Source organism: Trichoplax adhaerens, genomic scaffold (assembly GCF_000150275.1).
Source record: "Trichoplax adhaerens TRIADscaffold_1 genomic scaffold, whole genome shotgun sequence".
NCBI classification, from domain to species: domain Eukaryota; kingdom Metazoa; phylum Placozoa; class Uniplacotomia; order Trichoplacea; family Trichoplacidae; genus Trichoplax; species Trichoplax adhaerens.
The window spans coordinates 1,959,311-1,978,492 of NW_002060943.1; the positions used below are offsets into that span (position 1 = coordinate 1,959,311).

A 19,182-nucleotide genomic window follows, 5' to 3' on the forward strand; every position below is an offset into this window, starting at 1 on the left:
AAAGATAATATCGATGAATAGAATATTGAATTGCACAACCTCTTATATTGATCAAGCAGCCAGTTCCTGCATTGCATTGATATCATACCTCTTGTACTTTGCAACACACCTCAAAAGAAACTGTATCAACTTGATGCAATTCAGTTGTAGTATTTTATATTCATGCCAAATTAAAATTGATGTTCCATTAAATTGATTTCTTCTACTATTCATTCATTACCAGGTAAGAATATTAAATAAGAATATCGTTATCAAGATGATGTTCATCGGTGACAATATAGATGACGTTTATGATCAAGAAGAATTTCTTGGGCGGGAAGTGGCTTCCTTATGGTATTTTTCATTAGATGATTTAGCTGAAGATGCTCGCAATATTGCATCCAAATACATTTTGCACGATTACGCCAGAGAATTATACGATGATGCTTGTATCAAATGGGAAGAACAAATTCAAGCTACTAATAATGCACATGCCCATTATCAATTAGGATATTATTACCAACATGGCCATCTAACGTCAGGTAAAGATTATACCCGTGCTTTGCAACATTATAAGGCAGCTATTGATCAAGACTATGCTCCTGCTATGTATGATATCTGTTCATTATACGGTCGGCAAAGTAAAGATAATCCATCAGATTATCTCGATTTATTGAAAGAAAACGAAATAATTCAAATGAAGGTTAAAATGTACGTTAAAGCAGCTGCTGTTGGCCAACATCGAAAAGCTGCATTTCAAACATTTCAACGGTATAAATATATGAAACAATGGCGAACGAGTATTGATGAACTAGATAAAGAATTTAAAGCAATAATTAAGAAAAATCAATTAACAAATAAAAGTAATCTCGGTAACATTTATAACCAACTTGGTTTCATAGCTGTGATTAAAAGTCAACTAGAGAATAAAGTTGAAGAGCTTAAGTCAGCTTATGATTACTTTCATCTGGCTGGTAAACTTGGCAATCCTTCTGGTTATCTCAATTATGGTTATTATAAATACGAGAATCATGATAAATATATTGCAGAAAGAACAAAATATTACCTTAAAGCAGCTCAAATGGGGCATTACTTAGGTTGGTATATGTTGATGCGCTATCTTATTACATCAGATGCTCTTAATCCAGCTGAGTTAGATCGTTGTCTAACTTACTTGAAAACAGCATCCCAATATCAAACAGCTGATTTTCTATCACAGCTTGGTGTTTTACATTTAGAAAGTCAATTGCAATCAACTTCAAATGAAGTTCAAGCTTTTCAATATTTCCTGCAAGCTACACTATCTAATGAAAGTATGTCAGTTGAATCAGTCGGTAGGCATGAATTTTTCTATGTTGGCTTTATGTATGAACATGGTATTGGAATCGAGAAAGATGTTATTAAAGCTGCCCATTTTTATGCTTCGTCTGTAATTTATCGTGGCGATTCATCACTAGCTTTATGCCGATTAGCTAAATTAATTGAAAAATGTAAAATTATGCCGGCCGATATTAATGATGCTGTTAAATTACTTGAAACAGCTGGAACTTATAATAAGTCAGAATTAAAAATTTATGCTCATTATCGTTTAGCACGAATATTTAGTGACCATAATTTGAAATCTATAGGATTATATTCGAAAGATTCCTCCAGACGACATTTGCAAGGTATAGCTCTTGATATCCTTGGTAAAATAACCCAACACCATCTACGATCAACGGAATGCTATTTAATTGGTAAGATGAATGAAAATGGTTATTTTGTCGAAAAGGATTATCGCAAAGCAATTCATTATTATCAATTAGCAGTCATGTGTTATAGCGAAAGTGATGTTCATGAGCGTTATTATTCATTTAAAGCTATGGTACGAAAAACAAAATTATTATCTAGAAATAATACAGATTATCAACAAGAATTAAATTTTCTAGATAACTCTATCTATAGATTGCAGCAAAATTCACCTGTTGACGTTTATGTTCAATGTTATCATATCGCTTGGAAATATGGCACATTAGACCATTTTGGCTATCAGTTACAGCTAAATGCTGTTCAAAAATATCAACAGCAATTAGAGACTTTAGCTAATGCAAATGCCTATTACCAGCTGGGCTATTTCCATCAACATGGTATAGGGCCGGTAAGGAAAGATTTTCATCAAGCCTTGCAATATTATCAAGTTGCTATTCGATTAAATCACCCTTTAGCACATTATGATTTATGTTGGCTCTACGGTTGTGAAGAAAATGGTGACGATCAATCTGTTTGTATCCATGTCTATAACACTGCTAAAAATTATGCCGACGTCATGATGGAAGAATTTGTACAGTCGGCAGCACTAGATGGAGATTTACGATCTCTTAAAACCTTACGTCATTATTATAGCCAAAATAATGATTGCCGTACAGCTACCAAAGAATTAGTAGAGCGATTACAAAAACGACTTAAAAATCAGCATATGACCTTAGACGAGAAAGGTAAAATTTATATTCAAATTGCCTTCCTATTATGGTTAACTTGTACTGAGATTAGTGATCAACGAGAATTCGCTAAGAAACGAATTATAGGGAAAGTTAACGATTGCTTAATGCGTGCAATTGAATATGGCAGCCCATCAGCTAGTTTCATTCAATTGTTAGTTAAAGGTATGCTACACGAACAACATGAAGTCTTTAATGAAGACTACACTAATATCATTAAACCTTCAGTGTTAGCTGGTCATATACAAGCTCAATATCAACTAGCCTTATATTTATTATCCTTTCAAGAAGATAGAAGCACCATCGATAAACCTATTGTCGATTATTTGCGCAATGCAGCATTATTAGGCTTAGAAGAGGCTCCATTAGAAATGTCGATCATGTATCGAGATGGCAATAATATTGTTCGGCCTAATCTTATGAAAGCAGCTGAGTTCTATGACCAATATTTAATCGAATCGCATTTAGCAATAGGTGATTGCTATCAAGAATCATTTGATATTGGATTTATGCATGAGCATTATCTTAATCAGCAACATGATTATGCTATTAAAGCAGCATTTTACTACTGGTTAAATATCAAGAATCAATTTGATTCTGCTTATGCGCAATGTTATTTAGCTAAATTAATTGAAAAGCGGAAGATTATAGGTACAGCAGCACTTGACGACGCTATTCAGCTATATCAAACAGCAGCCTACTTAAATTGCATTAGTATTCAAGGTTATGCTCATTATCGACTTGGCAAAATATACAGTAATAAGAGTTATCAAGATATTTATGATTCTGCAACTGCTGATAACCATTTTCAAGTTGCTCATAATATATATATACGAAGTCTAGAACGATCGTCTGAGAAAATACCAAGTGATTTATATCATTTGGCTATTCTATATCAATATGGTTATGGAATAGCATCCAATACATCACAAGCTATTAAATATTATCAAGCAGCTGCAGAAATAGACGACGATTTCTTGCCTCTTTATGATCGATATTATCGGGATAAAGCTAAATCAAAGTTAAATCAAATCCGTTCTTAACCATGAAGTTGACTTACTATGTATGTTAATCAACTTCTTAATACTAGATAAAAGTATAGAAATTTTAAAATTTTACTATAAGAGAAAATATCCCTTATAACTGTATGACTACCGATTTATGGATAAAGATATAAATCAATCCTATTTCAATTTAAATTTATTATATAACAAATATGCATAGTAACATTCCTATAAATAAGTAAGCTGTTTCTAAAATTAAGAAATAAATGTTTATTAAAAACTATTAAAATGGTATAGTCTGTATTAATTAATTAAAAGCCGTTGCAACTAATAGCTTTAACGATAATGCAGTATTTCATGCCATCCACTACACTAGTTTGACATCAATAACTGGTACCTAACTCACAGAAATATTGCACAGCACTAACTGATATGATATAAGATTAATATTTTCATGAGTTACAGTCTTATTTAGCATGGACTATCATCAGCTTTAATTTTTTATATACAATATGTCAACTCTGGCACTCTTTACCGTAATTAAAGTAACACTTCTGCAACAGTCTAATAATCCTAATCGATGATTAATGGGAGTATTAGCAACTACCACCGTAGTAAAAGCATGTAACATGCAGACTCAATCTATCTATTTATACGGGTACAGCTGCTAGACCCTAATTTCGGTAATTACTTTTTCAATCCATATTCATCCAAAAAATTAAACTTAGATTAAATTATATCTAACTATATAAACAGTGATGCTGGATGGGTGATAGCATTGCTAGTGCTGATTAATTGATTAAGTTCTGTTAAACTTTTAATTTTAAGCACATAAATGGTACTCAGTTTACGCAAATTAGGGTATCCCAATCATGCAGAGCATAAATTGCATTTTCGTTGAACTAAAAGAGTTAATAGACTCCAGTGATTAAGGATCTTTACAAATTAAATCACGAATATGTAGATTTTTTGAAAAATCTAGGTAAGCATCTGTGGTTTAGTCAACCAGAAAGAGATTTCTTAATTCAAAATCAGACAGAAACATCACCTTCCATATAATACACGTATACAATTATCCTGTAAATACCTATTACTAAATGCAAATTTTGCAATCTAGTTAGGGAATTGGCACTCGTATAAAATAAACAATGATATCAAATTACTTCGATAATAAATTAATCCTATTTAAGTGGACTACTTTCAATTCTATTATATTATATACTACATTACCAATCATAACATTCTTTATCATGAAGTAATATTCTGTAATAATTTATCAACTAATGGATGAAGGATAGGAACTTGCAGAACTACAGTAGTATAGTAGCATGGAAATAACTTTTTTACTTGATAAATATGCTTAAGTAGCTAATGAAAGCAATGCTCTTTATCAAATTTTATCTTTATTTCATATTTACCTTAAGCAGAGATGCAAATTAAGCTATATCTAACGATATTAGTAATCCTATTGGTACAAGATAGACTCTAAAGCTAGCATAGATTGAAAAGGTTCGACTAAATACTTAATTTATCTCAAGGGAACCCTAATTTATAAGTCTACGTAATGGCATAACTGATATTTTCATCTGTTTTGTGAGTATTAAAGCAAATGACAGGCTTCAATAAGAATTGCTATAAATTAAATTAATCACAAAATTGCTGCTTTGTTCAAAATCTTTCATCATCTAATCAACATCAAAAAACAGATCATAATAGAAATTCCAAGGCAGTTCTTCTTTCTAACAGTCCCTATGTACTATCAAAGCTACAGTAGTAACCGATTATCGTGCTAAGAAGTCGTTGGCAAATTTACTGTATTTGAAACAGGAGATAGATGAAAGAGCAGTAGAAATTTGATATTGCATGACGCAGCATACTGTACGGTCAAGTAAATAAGTCGGTAATTATTTCTAGAGTAATCTCTTGGCTAGTTGATCACCGTCGAGGATTTTAGTTTTATGGTATGGTGTCGATAAAGGTAAATCAATCTAAATGATGAGTACAGTAACTATATTACTTACAGTCTATTAGCAATATATTCTAAACCTTGATCATATAATGGATGGCTATGGGATCGATTATAAAGGCATACAATCTGTCGATATTACAATGTTTAAGCAATCATGAGTTAGCTGCACTGATAAAGAGGTTCTTTGTCAATTCATTAACTCCTTCAATTTCAGCGTTTCCAGTGGTATCTATCAACTTAACTTTGGCTAGATTTTCTGCTGCAGTACTTGTAAGATATCGGAAAATTGGCTTTTCGTCAGTCATTGCCTTGATGATAACTTCAATAACTTCATCAACAGGCTGAAAAGCACTTTCATCATGTTGCCACATTGTTGTATAAGTAGTATAGAGCTGTTTGGTTCTGTCATCCATTCCCGATTCCATCACTCCAAGTTCTTTAGCAATAGAGACGGCCCTCTTTGACATATTGGTTGCAGCAACAGAAGGCGAAATGATCGATACTGCTACATTAAACGCTTGTAATTCTACTGCTAATGATAAACTTAAGGATTCCACCGCAAACTTTGATGCACAATAGAGGGGATCATAAGGCACTGAAAGAACACCTGCAATACTAGCCATGTTAATTATTCGACCCGATCTTTGTTTCTTCATATGAGGTAAAACATATCGAATGGTCAGAAATGTCCCCCAGAAGTTGATATCCATAACCTGTTTATGATCTGCAAGCGATAAGGTCTCGACTGGAGCAGTTAATGGAATGCCTGCGTTATTAACTAAGACATCGATACTACCATGAGTTTGGATTATTTCCACCACAACCGATTCAATAGTATTTTCTTTCGTAACATCAAGATGTCGTATAAAAATAGTATCATCTACAGCCTCTCCAGCTTGTGCAACTAGAGCATCTTTCTCATGTAGGAAAGGTAACGTTGCATAAACAAGATATCGCTTAGCTTCATCTTTGCCTAATCTTATAGCTAAAGCAAGACCAAATCCAGTCGTACAACCAGTAATCAATACAATTTTCGGCATACTATTACAGCCTAATAACGATTTATTTCTCTAGCGGGGAAAAAGAAACAAATAGTTTAAGGTCTACCTCAAAATAGACATTTAAATTGAGAATGTTAATTTTGATATTCAGCTAAATTAGCATGGAAAGTATACGATCGAGGTCTCACTTTAACATCGATACCCATACGTATACTTTATATTGTATAACATATACACTGTATAGTATATGTAGACTGTATTGTATTATACTATACATCGTATACTCATACTGTGCCTTAATGTGCAGTGGATATCCTTTACAGAGACTTGTACACCATACGGATCTCTGTAATAATAATCTCTATAATGGAAGATCTTGAATTCATTAATTTGGTACAATAGTAATGCAAATTGTTGTAAAAATAGCATGAAAAATGAACGATCACTCGTTGACCTCCTATTCCCAATAGCAAGCTGAATAACTATAAATACAGTAGCTGAGACAAGTAGGTTGATAATTCTTTTTGCACGCCATAGTGTAGTAGAGTACAGGCTCACGAAAGTATAACACGATTACATAAAATTCCTACTGCAAATGCATTGAGCGATATTTACTTGGTAACTCTAACATAATCGGAAATACATGAGCTTATTTACGATCTAAATCATATCATACTGTAGCATATAGGCTTATTTTACTCGACTCTACTGTATGTATTGCAGTCTGTAAACCATTATCTCTGTCATACTGCACTCTAGCTAATCAATGTTTACACATATACATATACAGTATATATATATATTTACTATATATATTTGATATCACGACCCCTGTGTTATTTTATTATGTCCCCATATAGGAGTGATCGATTCCATTTAGGCATTGCTCAGTGTGGCGGAGGTGATGTTACCGAGAAACAATTCTATTCTTATAGAATAATGTAACGCAGAGATATAGTAATATACATTAGACATAAATACTCAAATTTACCTTAATATTATATATGCCTGTATAAGTGGATATGGATACCTTACGACTAAAAAAGTAACAGTTTCAGATCTAGTTAATTTTAAAACAAGGAAAAATTATCAGATAGAAGATGTAAAGTAGACAGGTTATAAATAAGTTTATGAATGTCTCATGAAAAGCTCCAAAAGTTACATTAGCATTATACGTATATACGCATCGGTTGTCAAGTCATTACCGTGATAAGCGCAGCTATAACAGAAGAAAACCCTGTATTTTTTTCGATCATTTATGAACGAATAGATCAATAATGCGCAAAGGGAATAGTTGATAGCAGTAAGGGTGGTCATAGTTACAGCTAATCTACAAGAATTGTTACACTACGCTAAGTTTAATTCATTAATCGTTGATATCATCCTACTTTAATAGTAACTAGTTATAGGTGACAACAGATATTGTTAACCATTTACCAATGTTGATCAATAAATTGCATTATATTAATTAAATATAGCCATCAAAAAGGAGGAAATGATATATCGAAACAGAGTATAGTTAATACATATAATAATTTATTTGAAATAAAATTAACAATGTGCTAGAACTTTCAGGGTAGATAACAATTATCAAATCGTATTCAATGCTTTTTTTTATTATATGGAACAGATAATGCAAATGCCCTGATTTAAAAGTAAAACATCATGACATAGATACTAGTCTATTACATTAACGGAAAGATTAATTTACAAGTATTGGTATTCCCAAAAGTGCATTGAGATACAAACTGGTTACTTGCATAATCATGGCTGACCTCGATACAGTATCCTCTATAAAAATATTTGATCATTTAAGAATTTCTTATTAAAATCAATAGATCAGTGGGTGATTCGATGAAAGATGGGTACTGGACTACGAAATATACTACAGTATCGTATCATGTTATAAAACACAATAAATTCCGTTGGCTAAGCTAAATAACGAAGCCTAAATATTGTAGATAATATCAATAAACAGTTGAAATTTTAATCTATTATTACCACTATTATCTTGTTGAATATTTTATTCTTAGATCGCCAGATCTTAACTACCAATTATTATTAATTTACGATATTAATTAGATAAAAATTAATGATAAAGGAGTCATATGTTGATAATATTTGACTAATTGTCGTACTCCAATGCATCGGCTAGGTAGTCATTCAATTAAGTAACTATAATATTAGCAATCTATCCTATAGAATATCAAAAATTTGGCTAGACATCTTGTAAAAGATGTACCATTCTTCGATTCCATTCTCTTATGCAAAAGTTGGACCGAACAGAATTATTACCAATATTGATGAATGAGCATATTCTAATACTTTTAATAACGAGATAAAAGATCAAATACCAACTTTTAACCTCCTTAACGATTACCGTGCAATGTAATTGAATGAAATCTAGCGAATGTAACTGCAGTAGCGAGCCAGTTTATGAGAGAAAACTTAGCAATATGAGTATACGCCTACCACAGCTTTTATTTATCATATTACAAGCATATTGTAGTCATTTGTAAGTGTACTTAAATTAACCTTCGTGCTACACTTTATCACTATTCACTACGAAACCTCCTAGCGTATCATAATTTCAACTATCAATTTCCAATATCTAAAAAATTCGCTATCAGCACTAACATTGATTAGCTTATTATTGATTGAATTGCTTTTAAAATGGAAAGATAACAGTCTAATATGATCCTGTTACGATCTTCTTTTTTGTAAGATTTTCTTATAACAAGATTAAAAGAGTCCACTAGAGCTTGAGTACTGAACTGAACTTTATTATAGATATAAGTACAGTTATAAGTGGGAAACAGTAGTAATAACGTTCTATAACGGCATACCATGAATAATAACGGGCACTTTATCACATCAATCAATAAGATAATAAGTTTATGATGAGCAATATAAGACAAAAACGTATTGTGCTTAAAGCTTTATCTCAATGATTACAGTTCCATAATGAAAAACATGCGTCTGTATTTTAGTCATCAGACAAACATGCAGATTTTACGAATTATAACTACGAGTCCAACATAGTAAATCAATTGCGAAATTTCTACTTCGTAACAGATCCATCATCCCACTACTCTAGGCCAATTAAATTTATTACGGTAAGTTTAAACTATAACATACTATTGGCCATAATACCATCGAAATAGCTTACTCGATCAGCAAGTGATAACGCGATATTATTAATCGTTAAAACATTTCTATCATCGTACAGATTACTATTATACACACATATACAGATATTAAGAACTGAATTTATTTATATCCACAACATTCCAACGGAAATTACTGTTATAGGTGAAATCATCCTAAAAATCTAATTTCTTTATGTCCATGACGATTATCTAATTTATAAGGCGTAAATATTATACTGTACGCAACTAACTTTTATCTTGTGAGTTCATGCTTAACAACATAAACTAGTACTCAATCCTATTAATAGTTCAAAATTTAACGTTCGTTACTCTAGAGTTGAAAAATATGTAATTTTGACCTTAATTAATAATAAAACGCAGCTATCTTAAGGTAACAAGGCGGCCTTGGAGAACTAGAGATCAATGATGGTTGGAGTGTAACTTGAAGGGTTTATGCACACGATACCGTCACTATTCCAAGCTAATAGTGATGGTTATTAACGATAAATTACTAAATAGATGGCTAGAAATAAGTTAATATAGCTTTTAGCAATGCTTTATGAATAACCACTAGCCGTCAAGAAATAATAATTAATTAGGTTTGGTGAATAGACCTTGGGTAAAAGCATTAACGACTTCAACGGAAGATCTCCCTGTAACATCCACTAGTTTTCTGCTGCACAAATCGCTCATTCCCTCGCCAGTAATATAGCGTAGGGCAGGCTTTTCCTCGGTCATAGCTTTAACAATTTCATCAACAACTTCACCGACAGGTTGAAGTGTATCGCCAAAACTCTGCCAAACTTTCCCTAAGTCTTCATGTAATTTCCGTGTTAAATCATCTAATTTAGCTTCTTTAACTCCATATTTTTCTGGAAGTAATTTTTCAGCTTTCATTGGCATGTCAGTAGCTACAAGACCGGGCGCTATTAACGATACGTGTACGTTATAAGGTTGTAATTCAACAGCCAGCGATAAAGCCATTCCTTCTAAAGCAAATTTAGACGCACAGTACATAGTATCATAGGGAATAGCGACAACTCCATCAATACTGCTAATATTGATTATCCTTCCAGATCGCTGTCTTTTCATATGTGGCAAGACAGATCGAGTTAAGACAAAGGATCCCATAAAATTCACATTCATGATATTTCTCCAAACGTCCATACTTATTGCTTCTATTGGTGCACAGACACAAATACCGGCATTATTGACTAAGATATCAATCCTACCTTCTGAATTGACTATTTCTTCGACCGTAGTATGGATGTCGTCGTCTATCGTTACATCCATTCGTTTAATGAAGATCGTCTTTTGTAACGCTTGGCCTACTTCTTGAACTAATTGATCTTTCTTACTTAAATCTCGCATGGTAGCGTAAACCTTATACTTTTGATCTTGATCAAGAGCTAATCTTACAGCTAGGGCTAAGCCTATGCCGGAATTGCAACCTGTAATCAGTACTATCTGAGTCATTTTATGCGTCGTTGTTGTTTCAACTAGCTAAGCTGAATGTTGACCTGCTGTCGAAAGGCTAACCAATTGGTGTACAAATGATCCTTTTATTTGTAAGATAATTAGAACGAATGTGTAACACCTTTTATATATTTCTTACTCTTATACTGTATAACAGTATATCTAAGCTATTTTCTATAAACATATTGACATTATACGAGGCTAGTGCGAATAGTGCCAAAATCGATAAAATCATGCGCAGTATTTCTAGTATCTTGATTTAAGTCAATAACAACTAAAAATAGAAATGGATCCGCTATTCTTCTGCTCCCTTGTTCAGACACTTTTATATTATTTGATATGTAAATTAATTAACCCATGATGACTAGAGAAATATTATGTTAATATGCTACGAATAACGGCGTGATTACCCATAATCATGTGGTCAGGTTATCTAATAGTGAAAATTCTCGCTTTATTAGCATGCAAGCATAGCAAATAGTGATGAATTTTGAACACGAATAGCATCAAGTAATGATGTGAGACTGAACTAATATCAGTTATAATATAGCTAATCATGCTAATATCCAGGATAACATCAATAGATCAGGAAAGTATCTTTAGTCATGGTCACTTTCTTTTTGAGCTCTACAGTATCTTTACCGTGCAGAAGAGAAGGTCATTTTCTACTTTACAAGATATACTTGTACTGTAGTGTATACAGTAAAATGTAGGGCATTTTCCATCCCTCTTCTACTGTACTAGACAGCAGCTTTCCATCTTGCAAACAAGTTGAAACAACGCTATTTCAATAAATAACGACCTGTTGTTTTCTTATTCGATATTTTGATGACAACGTAACATATTTACTTTAGTTGAGTGCAACAGATACATAATCATAGACTACTGCAAGAAGAGCTGGACTGATCAGTGATCACTCTTGGATGGACAGATCTTTTCCAGCCACATGTCGTCAAAATACGATGGCGAACACTTTGGGTGAAAGTCACCGTTGAAATTTCGTGTACAGCCACTTCGTTATGGCAGTAGTTTAGGTTGCAGACGGTCAATTTTAAATTGACTGATGTTTTCTAAATGAAGTAATATTACATTGAATCGTAATATCTGTTACTCAGTTCTGCTTGGAAACAGTCATATAAGATCGTCGACGTTCTTTAATTAAGTACCAGCGATTTCGAAAACAGACACAGAAGATTCATACCAAGTAGCCATTTTTCACTACTGTCTTGATGGCCTTCCTTTGCTTAGGTCAGAAAAGTCCGTCTGTCTGCAATACAGTACAATGTCTACAGTACTGTCCAGTGTACACTGTGCATTGTACATTGTACAGTGTACTGTACAGTGTACAGTACGGTACGCTGGAAGCCCATGAGGACAAGGTCCGATCGCTGTCCGTCCACAGGCTCACGCAAAACTCACGTGATATTTTCATAGCCCGCGATATCAAATGGTAGTGGACCATACAGTACAACATTGTCTATACTCTACCCTGCAATACTGTAGCTGTATCGTGGCGTCTACAGCTGGTCAAGGGACGGATGGAAGCCCTGACTATAAAACCGAACAAGGGCAAAAATCTTTCATCATACTGTATGTCGTCAACAAATTGGCCAAGAATGATGAAAGCGAGTTTGCTAATTTTGCTCTTCGTCAGCGTTGAACTTCTTGCCGCTTTGCCGGCCAGTAATGGTGGCCCCAAATGGGCATCAAGCTATTCCGTGCAAGGGACACTCTACTTGCCTTACGCTAAAATAGTCGAACCATTTAAAGCTTATTTTTCAGCGAATAAGAGCAGAATCGAATATTATAATGGCATGGATATCGTTCTCCAACGGAGCGATATGATGGCTCATGGTGCCAAATACGAATTAGTACCTGAAACTACCGAGAAATTCACCAATGTCCGCCAATGCTTTAGCATTAAAGGTAGCAAAGCTGCTCCAGTAACACCACAAGCCATCTTACCAGATTTAAGCAAATTTAGCAAGACTGGCACCAAAACCTACAACAAAATCAAATGCGATGTCTGGACCTACAAAAATAAGCAAATGGGCCGTGTCAACACCTATACTATGTATGTAACCCAAGGTTCCAAGCCATCGCCAGTCCATTATATCATGGAAGGCTACGATTCCTTGCTAGGATCTCATTATGATGAGTACAAATTAGATTATAAGAATTATAAAGCTGGAAAAATAGCCGACAACATGTTTGATCCACCTAAAAAAATGAAATGCCATGGTTTCCCTGGACCTGGCTTGGAAGCCGATATGATTTCTTCACCCATGCAACAATTTATTGATCATGAAGCTGAAGATACTATACCTCGCATCTTTCATCATTTTGCTAGTAAACATCAAAAAAATTATAAAGATGAAAGAGAAAGAAGATTCCGAGAAAATACTTTTAGGCAAAATCTACGCTTTATTCATTCTACCAATCGTCAACGACTTGGTTTTACTGTCAAAGTCAATCATTTAGCTGATTTAACCGATAACGAGATTAAAGTCATGAACGGCAGGAAAACGAGCTTGAAGAAAAGTAAAACTTACCAAATGCCATTTAATCTAACTGGATTAGAGAGGTATGTTGCTCCAACCATCGACTGGAGGAAATTGGGTGCTGTCACACCGGTCAAGGATCAAGGTGTTTGTGGCTCGTGCTGGTCTTTTGGTACTACTGGCACCATCGAAGGTTCTCTCTACTTGAAATCCGGTAAATTAGTCAGTTTATCCCAACAAAATATGATTGATTGCACATGGGGCTTTGGCAACAACGGATGTGATGGTGGTGAAGAATTTAGGGCTTTCGAATGGATCGCCAAACATGGTGGTATCGCCACTGAAAAAAGCTATGGCCAATACCTTGCTCAAGATGGCAAATGTAAATTGAACAAGACTAAAATTGGTGCTAAAATCCGTGGTTGGGTACAAGTACCACATGGTAATCAATCCGCTTTAAAATTAGCTGTATCTGCTGTCGGACCTGTTGCTGTAGGCATGGATGCTGCTTTAAAGTCATTCTCTTTCTACTCATCTGGTATTTACTACGATAAACAATGTGGTAATAAGGAACAAGATTTAGATCATGCTGTTTTAGCTGTTGGCTACGGTAATGAAAATGGCCAAGATTATTGGATTATCAAAAATTCTTGGTCTACTCATTGGTAAGTCATTATTAACGCAACAGAGATCATTAACAGTTGAAATAGAAACTCTAATTGTATATCAATTGCCTATGATTAAAACATAATTATCTTTGTTTAATAGGGGAGACGACGGATACGTTAAACTATCCATGAAAAATAACAATTGTGGTATCGCGACCGATGCTTCTTTCGTCAACATCATGTAGTTGGACAAGCTTTCACTAGCTTTAGACTGTAATTGGCAGTATTTTGTAAATGATCTCTTTGAAAGTTTTAATTCTATCTGATAACCATAGATAGCCTATGCATCGTGTATAATTGTTCGTCATGGTATTTATGCACTTCTTGGCTGATATATTTTTTTTAACTCGTTTATTCACTTGATGATATAGAAAGATCTCAAGTCGTTGTCCATGTGATGATACCCTATTACTGATTAATCTATTATGTGATTGCTCTTTTTAATTAGTTAATCTCATAATTGATCATTCTATTCTCGCAAACTATTGCGATAAAGTATCACTCAACAGATACAAATATTGTACTTAAAAGAATTAGATGTCTATGTGCAAAGTCCGATTCTAGTTAAACTATTCTAGAAATAAAATGAGAGTAGATTCATAAATAGACATTTTTACGTCTGGTTCTTGATGACGCTATTTATTGAGTATTGGCTCAATGGTAAAAGTTATTAATATATTACGGTAGAGGAGACTATTTGTGATAGTTGGTGAAATAAGGTATAAATGATAGAAGATTCGTCAAGATAAATCTCAGCGCACGTCTAGTCTGGATGACTACCTTGAATATTGAGTTAGTGGCTATGATTGTTCATCTACAGTACTACGATACAGGAGGTTACGCATAGTTTTTGGGAAATATTATATAAATGATAGTGGTTTCGAGAAGATAAATCCCAGAGATATATAAGCATATGCAATACAAACGTATCTATATATATAGCATATACAGTACATATGGATATGTTGTTATGTGTTGCTATATTATGTAACAAGTCCTGAGCATGGGGCCAGTGTAAGGAGACTACAATAATTCGTCTTGTAATGAATTATTATAGAAATAATAATGGATACATAAATATGAATCTTTATGTCTAGTCTTTATTAAAATCGAGGAGACTAATATCGGCCTTTGCAAAACATTGCATACTACTAAACATCACATATGCGTAGACAAACACGGAGTACAGTAGATTTCTTTGATGCGACAGATTCTAGTAAAATCTACTATGCAGTCAATAAGCAATGACGAGAATGATCAATATTGTTAATTTCATGCGATTCCATCTAAATGGATTAATTACCGGTTCATAAAAAGTAAAACTGAAAGCAAAGATCTCATCAATGTTAATAAATATACTCACAATTGAACTAAGCCTAAAGAGGCGAAGCATAAGGAAAATTTGCAAGGTGATTTTATACGGTATATTTCTATTGGTACATTCGAGGAGCATGAATAAGCACTCATCGTACAAAGCAATCTGAACACCATTCTTAGCAAATAAAGATTCACGGATAGCAATGTAACAAATTCTCCATTTTTAAAGCTAAATTCTTGCAATCCTCTATTGTACTCACTATTACTAATTTACTATTAGTGAATAACAAGAAAAAATTGAGATAAATGAACCCCTTCGCATCAATATTTGGGTGTTTCCACCTACGGCAATACACAGAAATTCTGGCTAAAAAAATAGTAATAATTTGGCACTTTCCTGTCTTCTATCAGCAGCTAACGTAATAAATTTACCTTCATATATCATTTATTTTCCACTTACTATTATAATTATCGATTGACTCCTAGTTGAGTAATCAACTAGATAAATTGGTTACCCTATACTAGAAATAGGTTTAACGGCTAGACGATAGAAACAATTTCCTGGTTGATGAGCGACATTTTTTACTGCTAATCATACTGTAAATAGCTAACATCGTAAGGAAAAATTCTTCCATGACAATATTATAGGACACTTATGTATTAGTTTAACTCCAGATCTTCGATGGGACCGTTAAGTGGATTAGCATTACAGAGAATAGGTGTTATTGCAAGTCCTTAAAATATATTAATCAAGAAGAAACAATGGATATTATTTCATCATGTGATACACTCCACTATAAGCGTCCATTAAACTTATGCTCATTCCTGGGGAAAATTCGAGCATTATTGGACATACAGTAGAATACAACCGAAAATTTTCTAATCCTGTTATGTTTTATTGCGAATCTCTAATAATCATACTCCAATGGTAATTATTAATATAGCAATTGTTCATTTTTAGCAACTCCTTCTATTCCTTAATCTTTTGTTCATAAATAGTTTCTTGGTCTTTCCATTTGCAATCTTCTTCTAACATGTGGAGTAACGTAAATGGGACACTAGATCGCAAGGCCCAAGAATTCCATCGACACCAAATTAAAAGTACCCTCAAATAATCAGTTCCTTTTCTACCTATTTGGACTGACGATCAAATAGTCGTTGTCGTCTATTAATCTTGTTTGATTATTCCAGCTTGCGTCTATACCTTGTAATTTAAGATCCAGAAAAAAACTCCCATTTTAGACTAATCAAACTAGTAATTAATCACGGTAAGCAGCCATGAAATCAACTTGTCATTTTATAGCTACGTTTCATGGAATCATTTGGGTTTTCTCTTTTCTATTAATGCAACCAATTACTTGTAAAACAATGACAGTTTTACCTCAGAATCCTCTAGAATATCGGGTTAAAGGTAAAATTCGATTACCTTACGCAAATGTAGTCGAACCTTTTGAAGCATGGTATTCTGCTACCTTGGGCAAGAGTCTAATTAGCTATTTTTCTGGGATGGATACTATTTTCAATTTTTATCAACCTCAAAGTCATGGAGTAATTTGGGAAATCTGTCCTATACCTCGATCTGATGGCATTATCAAACAAACTTGTCTTGGACGTCGAGGAACGCGATTAAAACCGATTCGAGCTCAGCCATTTATTCCTAATTTTCAACAATTTCATCTAGAGAAACAAAACATATATTATCGTCATACCTTTTGTGATAAATGGACATGGAATAAAACGATATTGCATAAAATTAATCGCTACACCTTCTATACTAAACATGCAACTTCTATTCCGATTCAATTGATCATGTTTGGCTATAATAACTTATTTCATAATCATTACGATCATTATATCATCGATTATGAAGAATACGAAGGTTATCAACCGCATCAACTTCGTGATGAAAAGATATTTCAATTGCCCAATAATATACCATGTCGACTACTATCTAGTAAAAGACTTTATGATCATCATTACCAACAGCAAAGACTAATTAATTCCATGCAATCGCTTATCCCAGCTGAACAAACCATTGATGATCCAGTTGATTCTTTATTTCATCAATTTACCCATCAGTATAATAAAACCTATCGATATAGAGATCATCATCAACACGCCAAAAGACAAAATTATTTTCGCCAACATTTACGTTTTATTCAATCAACAAATAGGAAAGGGTTAAAGTATCAACTAAAATTAAATCACTTTGCTGATAGATCGGATAAAGAACTTTGGAATTTTACACAACGTCATTTTAAATTAAATTACGGCAAATTAGAACATGATGTTAAGAATTTTATTACTCGATATAAACTGCCTTTCGCATTAGATTTAAATCAAAGTATAGCAGATCATTTGGATTGGAGAGATAGAGGCGCTATATCGAAGATAAGAGACCAAGGCATGTGTAGTTCTTGTTGGGCGCTATCAACTACTCAAGCAATCGAAAGTGCTTTATATATCCAAACTGGTGAGAAAGTAGAACTATCATCTCAAAGTTTAGTAGATTGTAGTTGGCCATTTGGTAATCAAGGCTGTTCTGGTGGATTTATTAGTCATACTTTAGCCTGGATTATTAAGCAAAGAGGTATTCCAACCAAATCCAGTTATGGACAATACCTAGGTCGAAATGGTTACTGTCATCATCATGATCTAACTACAGGGGCTAAATTGAAAGGTTATTCTCAAATTCCTCAAGGGAATATGAAAGCATTAAAAGTGGCCTTAGCTAAAGTTGGACCTGTTACTGTAAGTATCAATACAAGCCCGAAAAGTTTCTTATTCTACTCATCTGGAGTATTTTATAATGATCAATGCCTTGGAGATTATGCACACCTTGATCATAATGTTCTAGCAATTGGTTATGGCCGACAACATGATCAAGATTACATTTTAATTAAGAATTCATGGTCTGCCTATTGGGGGGATCATGGTTATATTAAAATATCAACAAGAAATAATAACTGTGGGCTAGCAACAAATGCTTATTATCCAATATTGGCATTAAACAACTGAGATAATAAATTCGAGGAGGAATCATTTTAAATGAAGACAGAACAATATCTGTCAATACGATCAATCGACTAGCAATAATATTTTACCTAATTTATAATAAATTAAGATCGTAAATTAATTGTATATTTATGGAATAGACTAAAAGAATCATGACTGCTATCTATTAAATCATCGCTACTTGTATAATGCATTATCTATTAGATCCAAAATAAAATTCTCCTAATGTCGGAAAATGTGTAACTGAAAATATATTTGTATTCTTTATTAAGTTAAAACTGATATAACTCATGAAATTGACTATATGCTGTGATTCTATTCCATTGATATTCCTCACATGCACATTTTTAAAAAGTACTCACTAAATTTAGGGATTGAATGCTATCACTATTATTATAAAGAAATACCTTATGTACTGAAACATAAACTTTATAAGTGCGATATAGCACTTGAAACCTTTTGCTTATGTTGCCTAATTTTGAAGTAATGAGAATTAAGCAAATAACGATATGTGTATGATTGCTATACCAACGCAATTGCAATTGCTATTGCTAGTTATGCTATAATAAAACAATAATCAAACTGTATTAGAAGAATACTATGACATAGGCCGGTAATAATTTCTC

The 19,182-nt window shown here is 33.4% G+C and overlaps 5 protein-coding genes across 5 annotated transcripts; 3 read left to right on the top strand and 2 right to left on the bottom strand.

Annotated features, from left to right (window-relative positions):
- Positions 1 to 256: 256 nt before the first annotated feature.
- Positions 257 to 3,499, top strand: TRIADDRAFT_51450 (uncharacterized protein; the record flags this gene model as incomplete). The annotated part of the gene is made up of 1 exon (XM_002107657.1): positions 257 to 3,499. The coding sequence occupies one exon, from the start codon at positions 257 to 259 to the stop codon at positions 3,497 to 3,499; it is 3,243 nt and encodes a 1,080-aa protein (XP_002107693.1).
- Positions 3,500 to 5,581: 2,082 nt separating this feature from the next.
- Positions 5,582 to 6,469, bottom strand: TRIADDRAFT_51451 (uncharacterized protein; the record flags this gene model as incomplete). Its single annotated transcript, XM_002108453.1, has 1 exon — positions 5,582 to 6,469. One exon carries the CDS (start codon positions 6,467 to 6,469, stop codon positions 5,582 to 5,584), a length of 888 nt encoding a protein of 295 aa, XP_002108489.1.
- A 3,761-nt stretch (positions 6,470 to 10,230) lies between these two features.
- On the bottom strand, positions 10,231 to 11,043 carry TRIADDRAFT_5213 (uncharacterized protein; the record flags this gene model as incomplete). Its single annotated transcript, XM_002108454.1, has 1 exon — positions 10,231 to 11,043. A coding segment is annotated over one exon (813 nt), but the record flags the coding sequence as incomplete, so codon positions are not given.
- A 1,620-nt stretch (positions 11,044 to 12,663) lies between these two features.
- Positions 12,664 to 14,827, top strand: TRIADDRAFT_36902 (uncharacterized protein). Its single transcript, XM_002107658.1, has 2 exons — positions 12,664 to 14,221; positions 14,325 to 14,827. Exons 1-2 carry the CDS (start codon positions 12,672 to 12,674, stop codon positions 14,407 to 14,409), a joined length of 1,635 nt encoding a protein of 544 aa, XP_002107694.1. The 5' UTR covers positions 12,664 to 12,671; the 3' UTR covers positions 14,410 to 14,827.
- Positions 14,828 to 16,909: 2,082 nt separating this feature from the next.
- TRIADDRAFT_51454 (uncharacterized protein) lies at positions 16,910 to 18,559 on the top strand (the record flags this gene model as incomplete). The annotated part of the gene is made up of 1 exon (XM_002107659.1): positions 16,910 to 18,559. The coding sequence occupies one exon, from the start codon at positions 16,910 to 16,912 to the stop codon at positions 18,557 to 18,559; it is 1,650 nt and encodes a 549-aa protein (XP_002107695.1).
- Between the last annotated feature and the right edge of the window lie 623 nt (positions 18,560 to 19,182).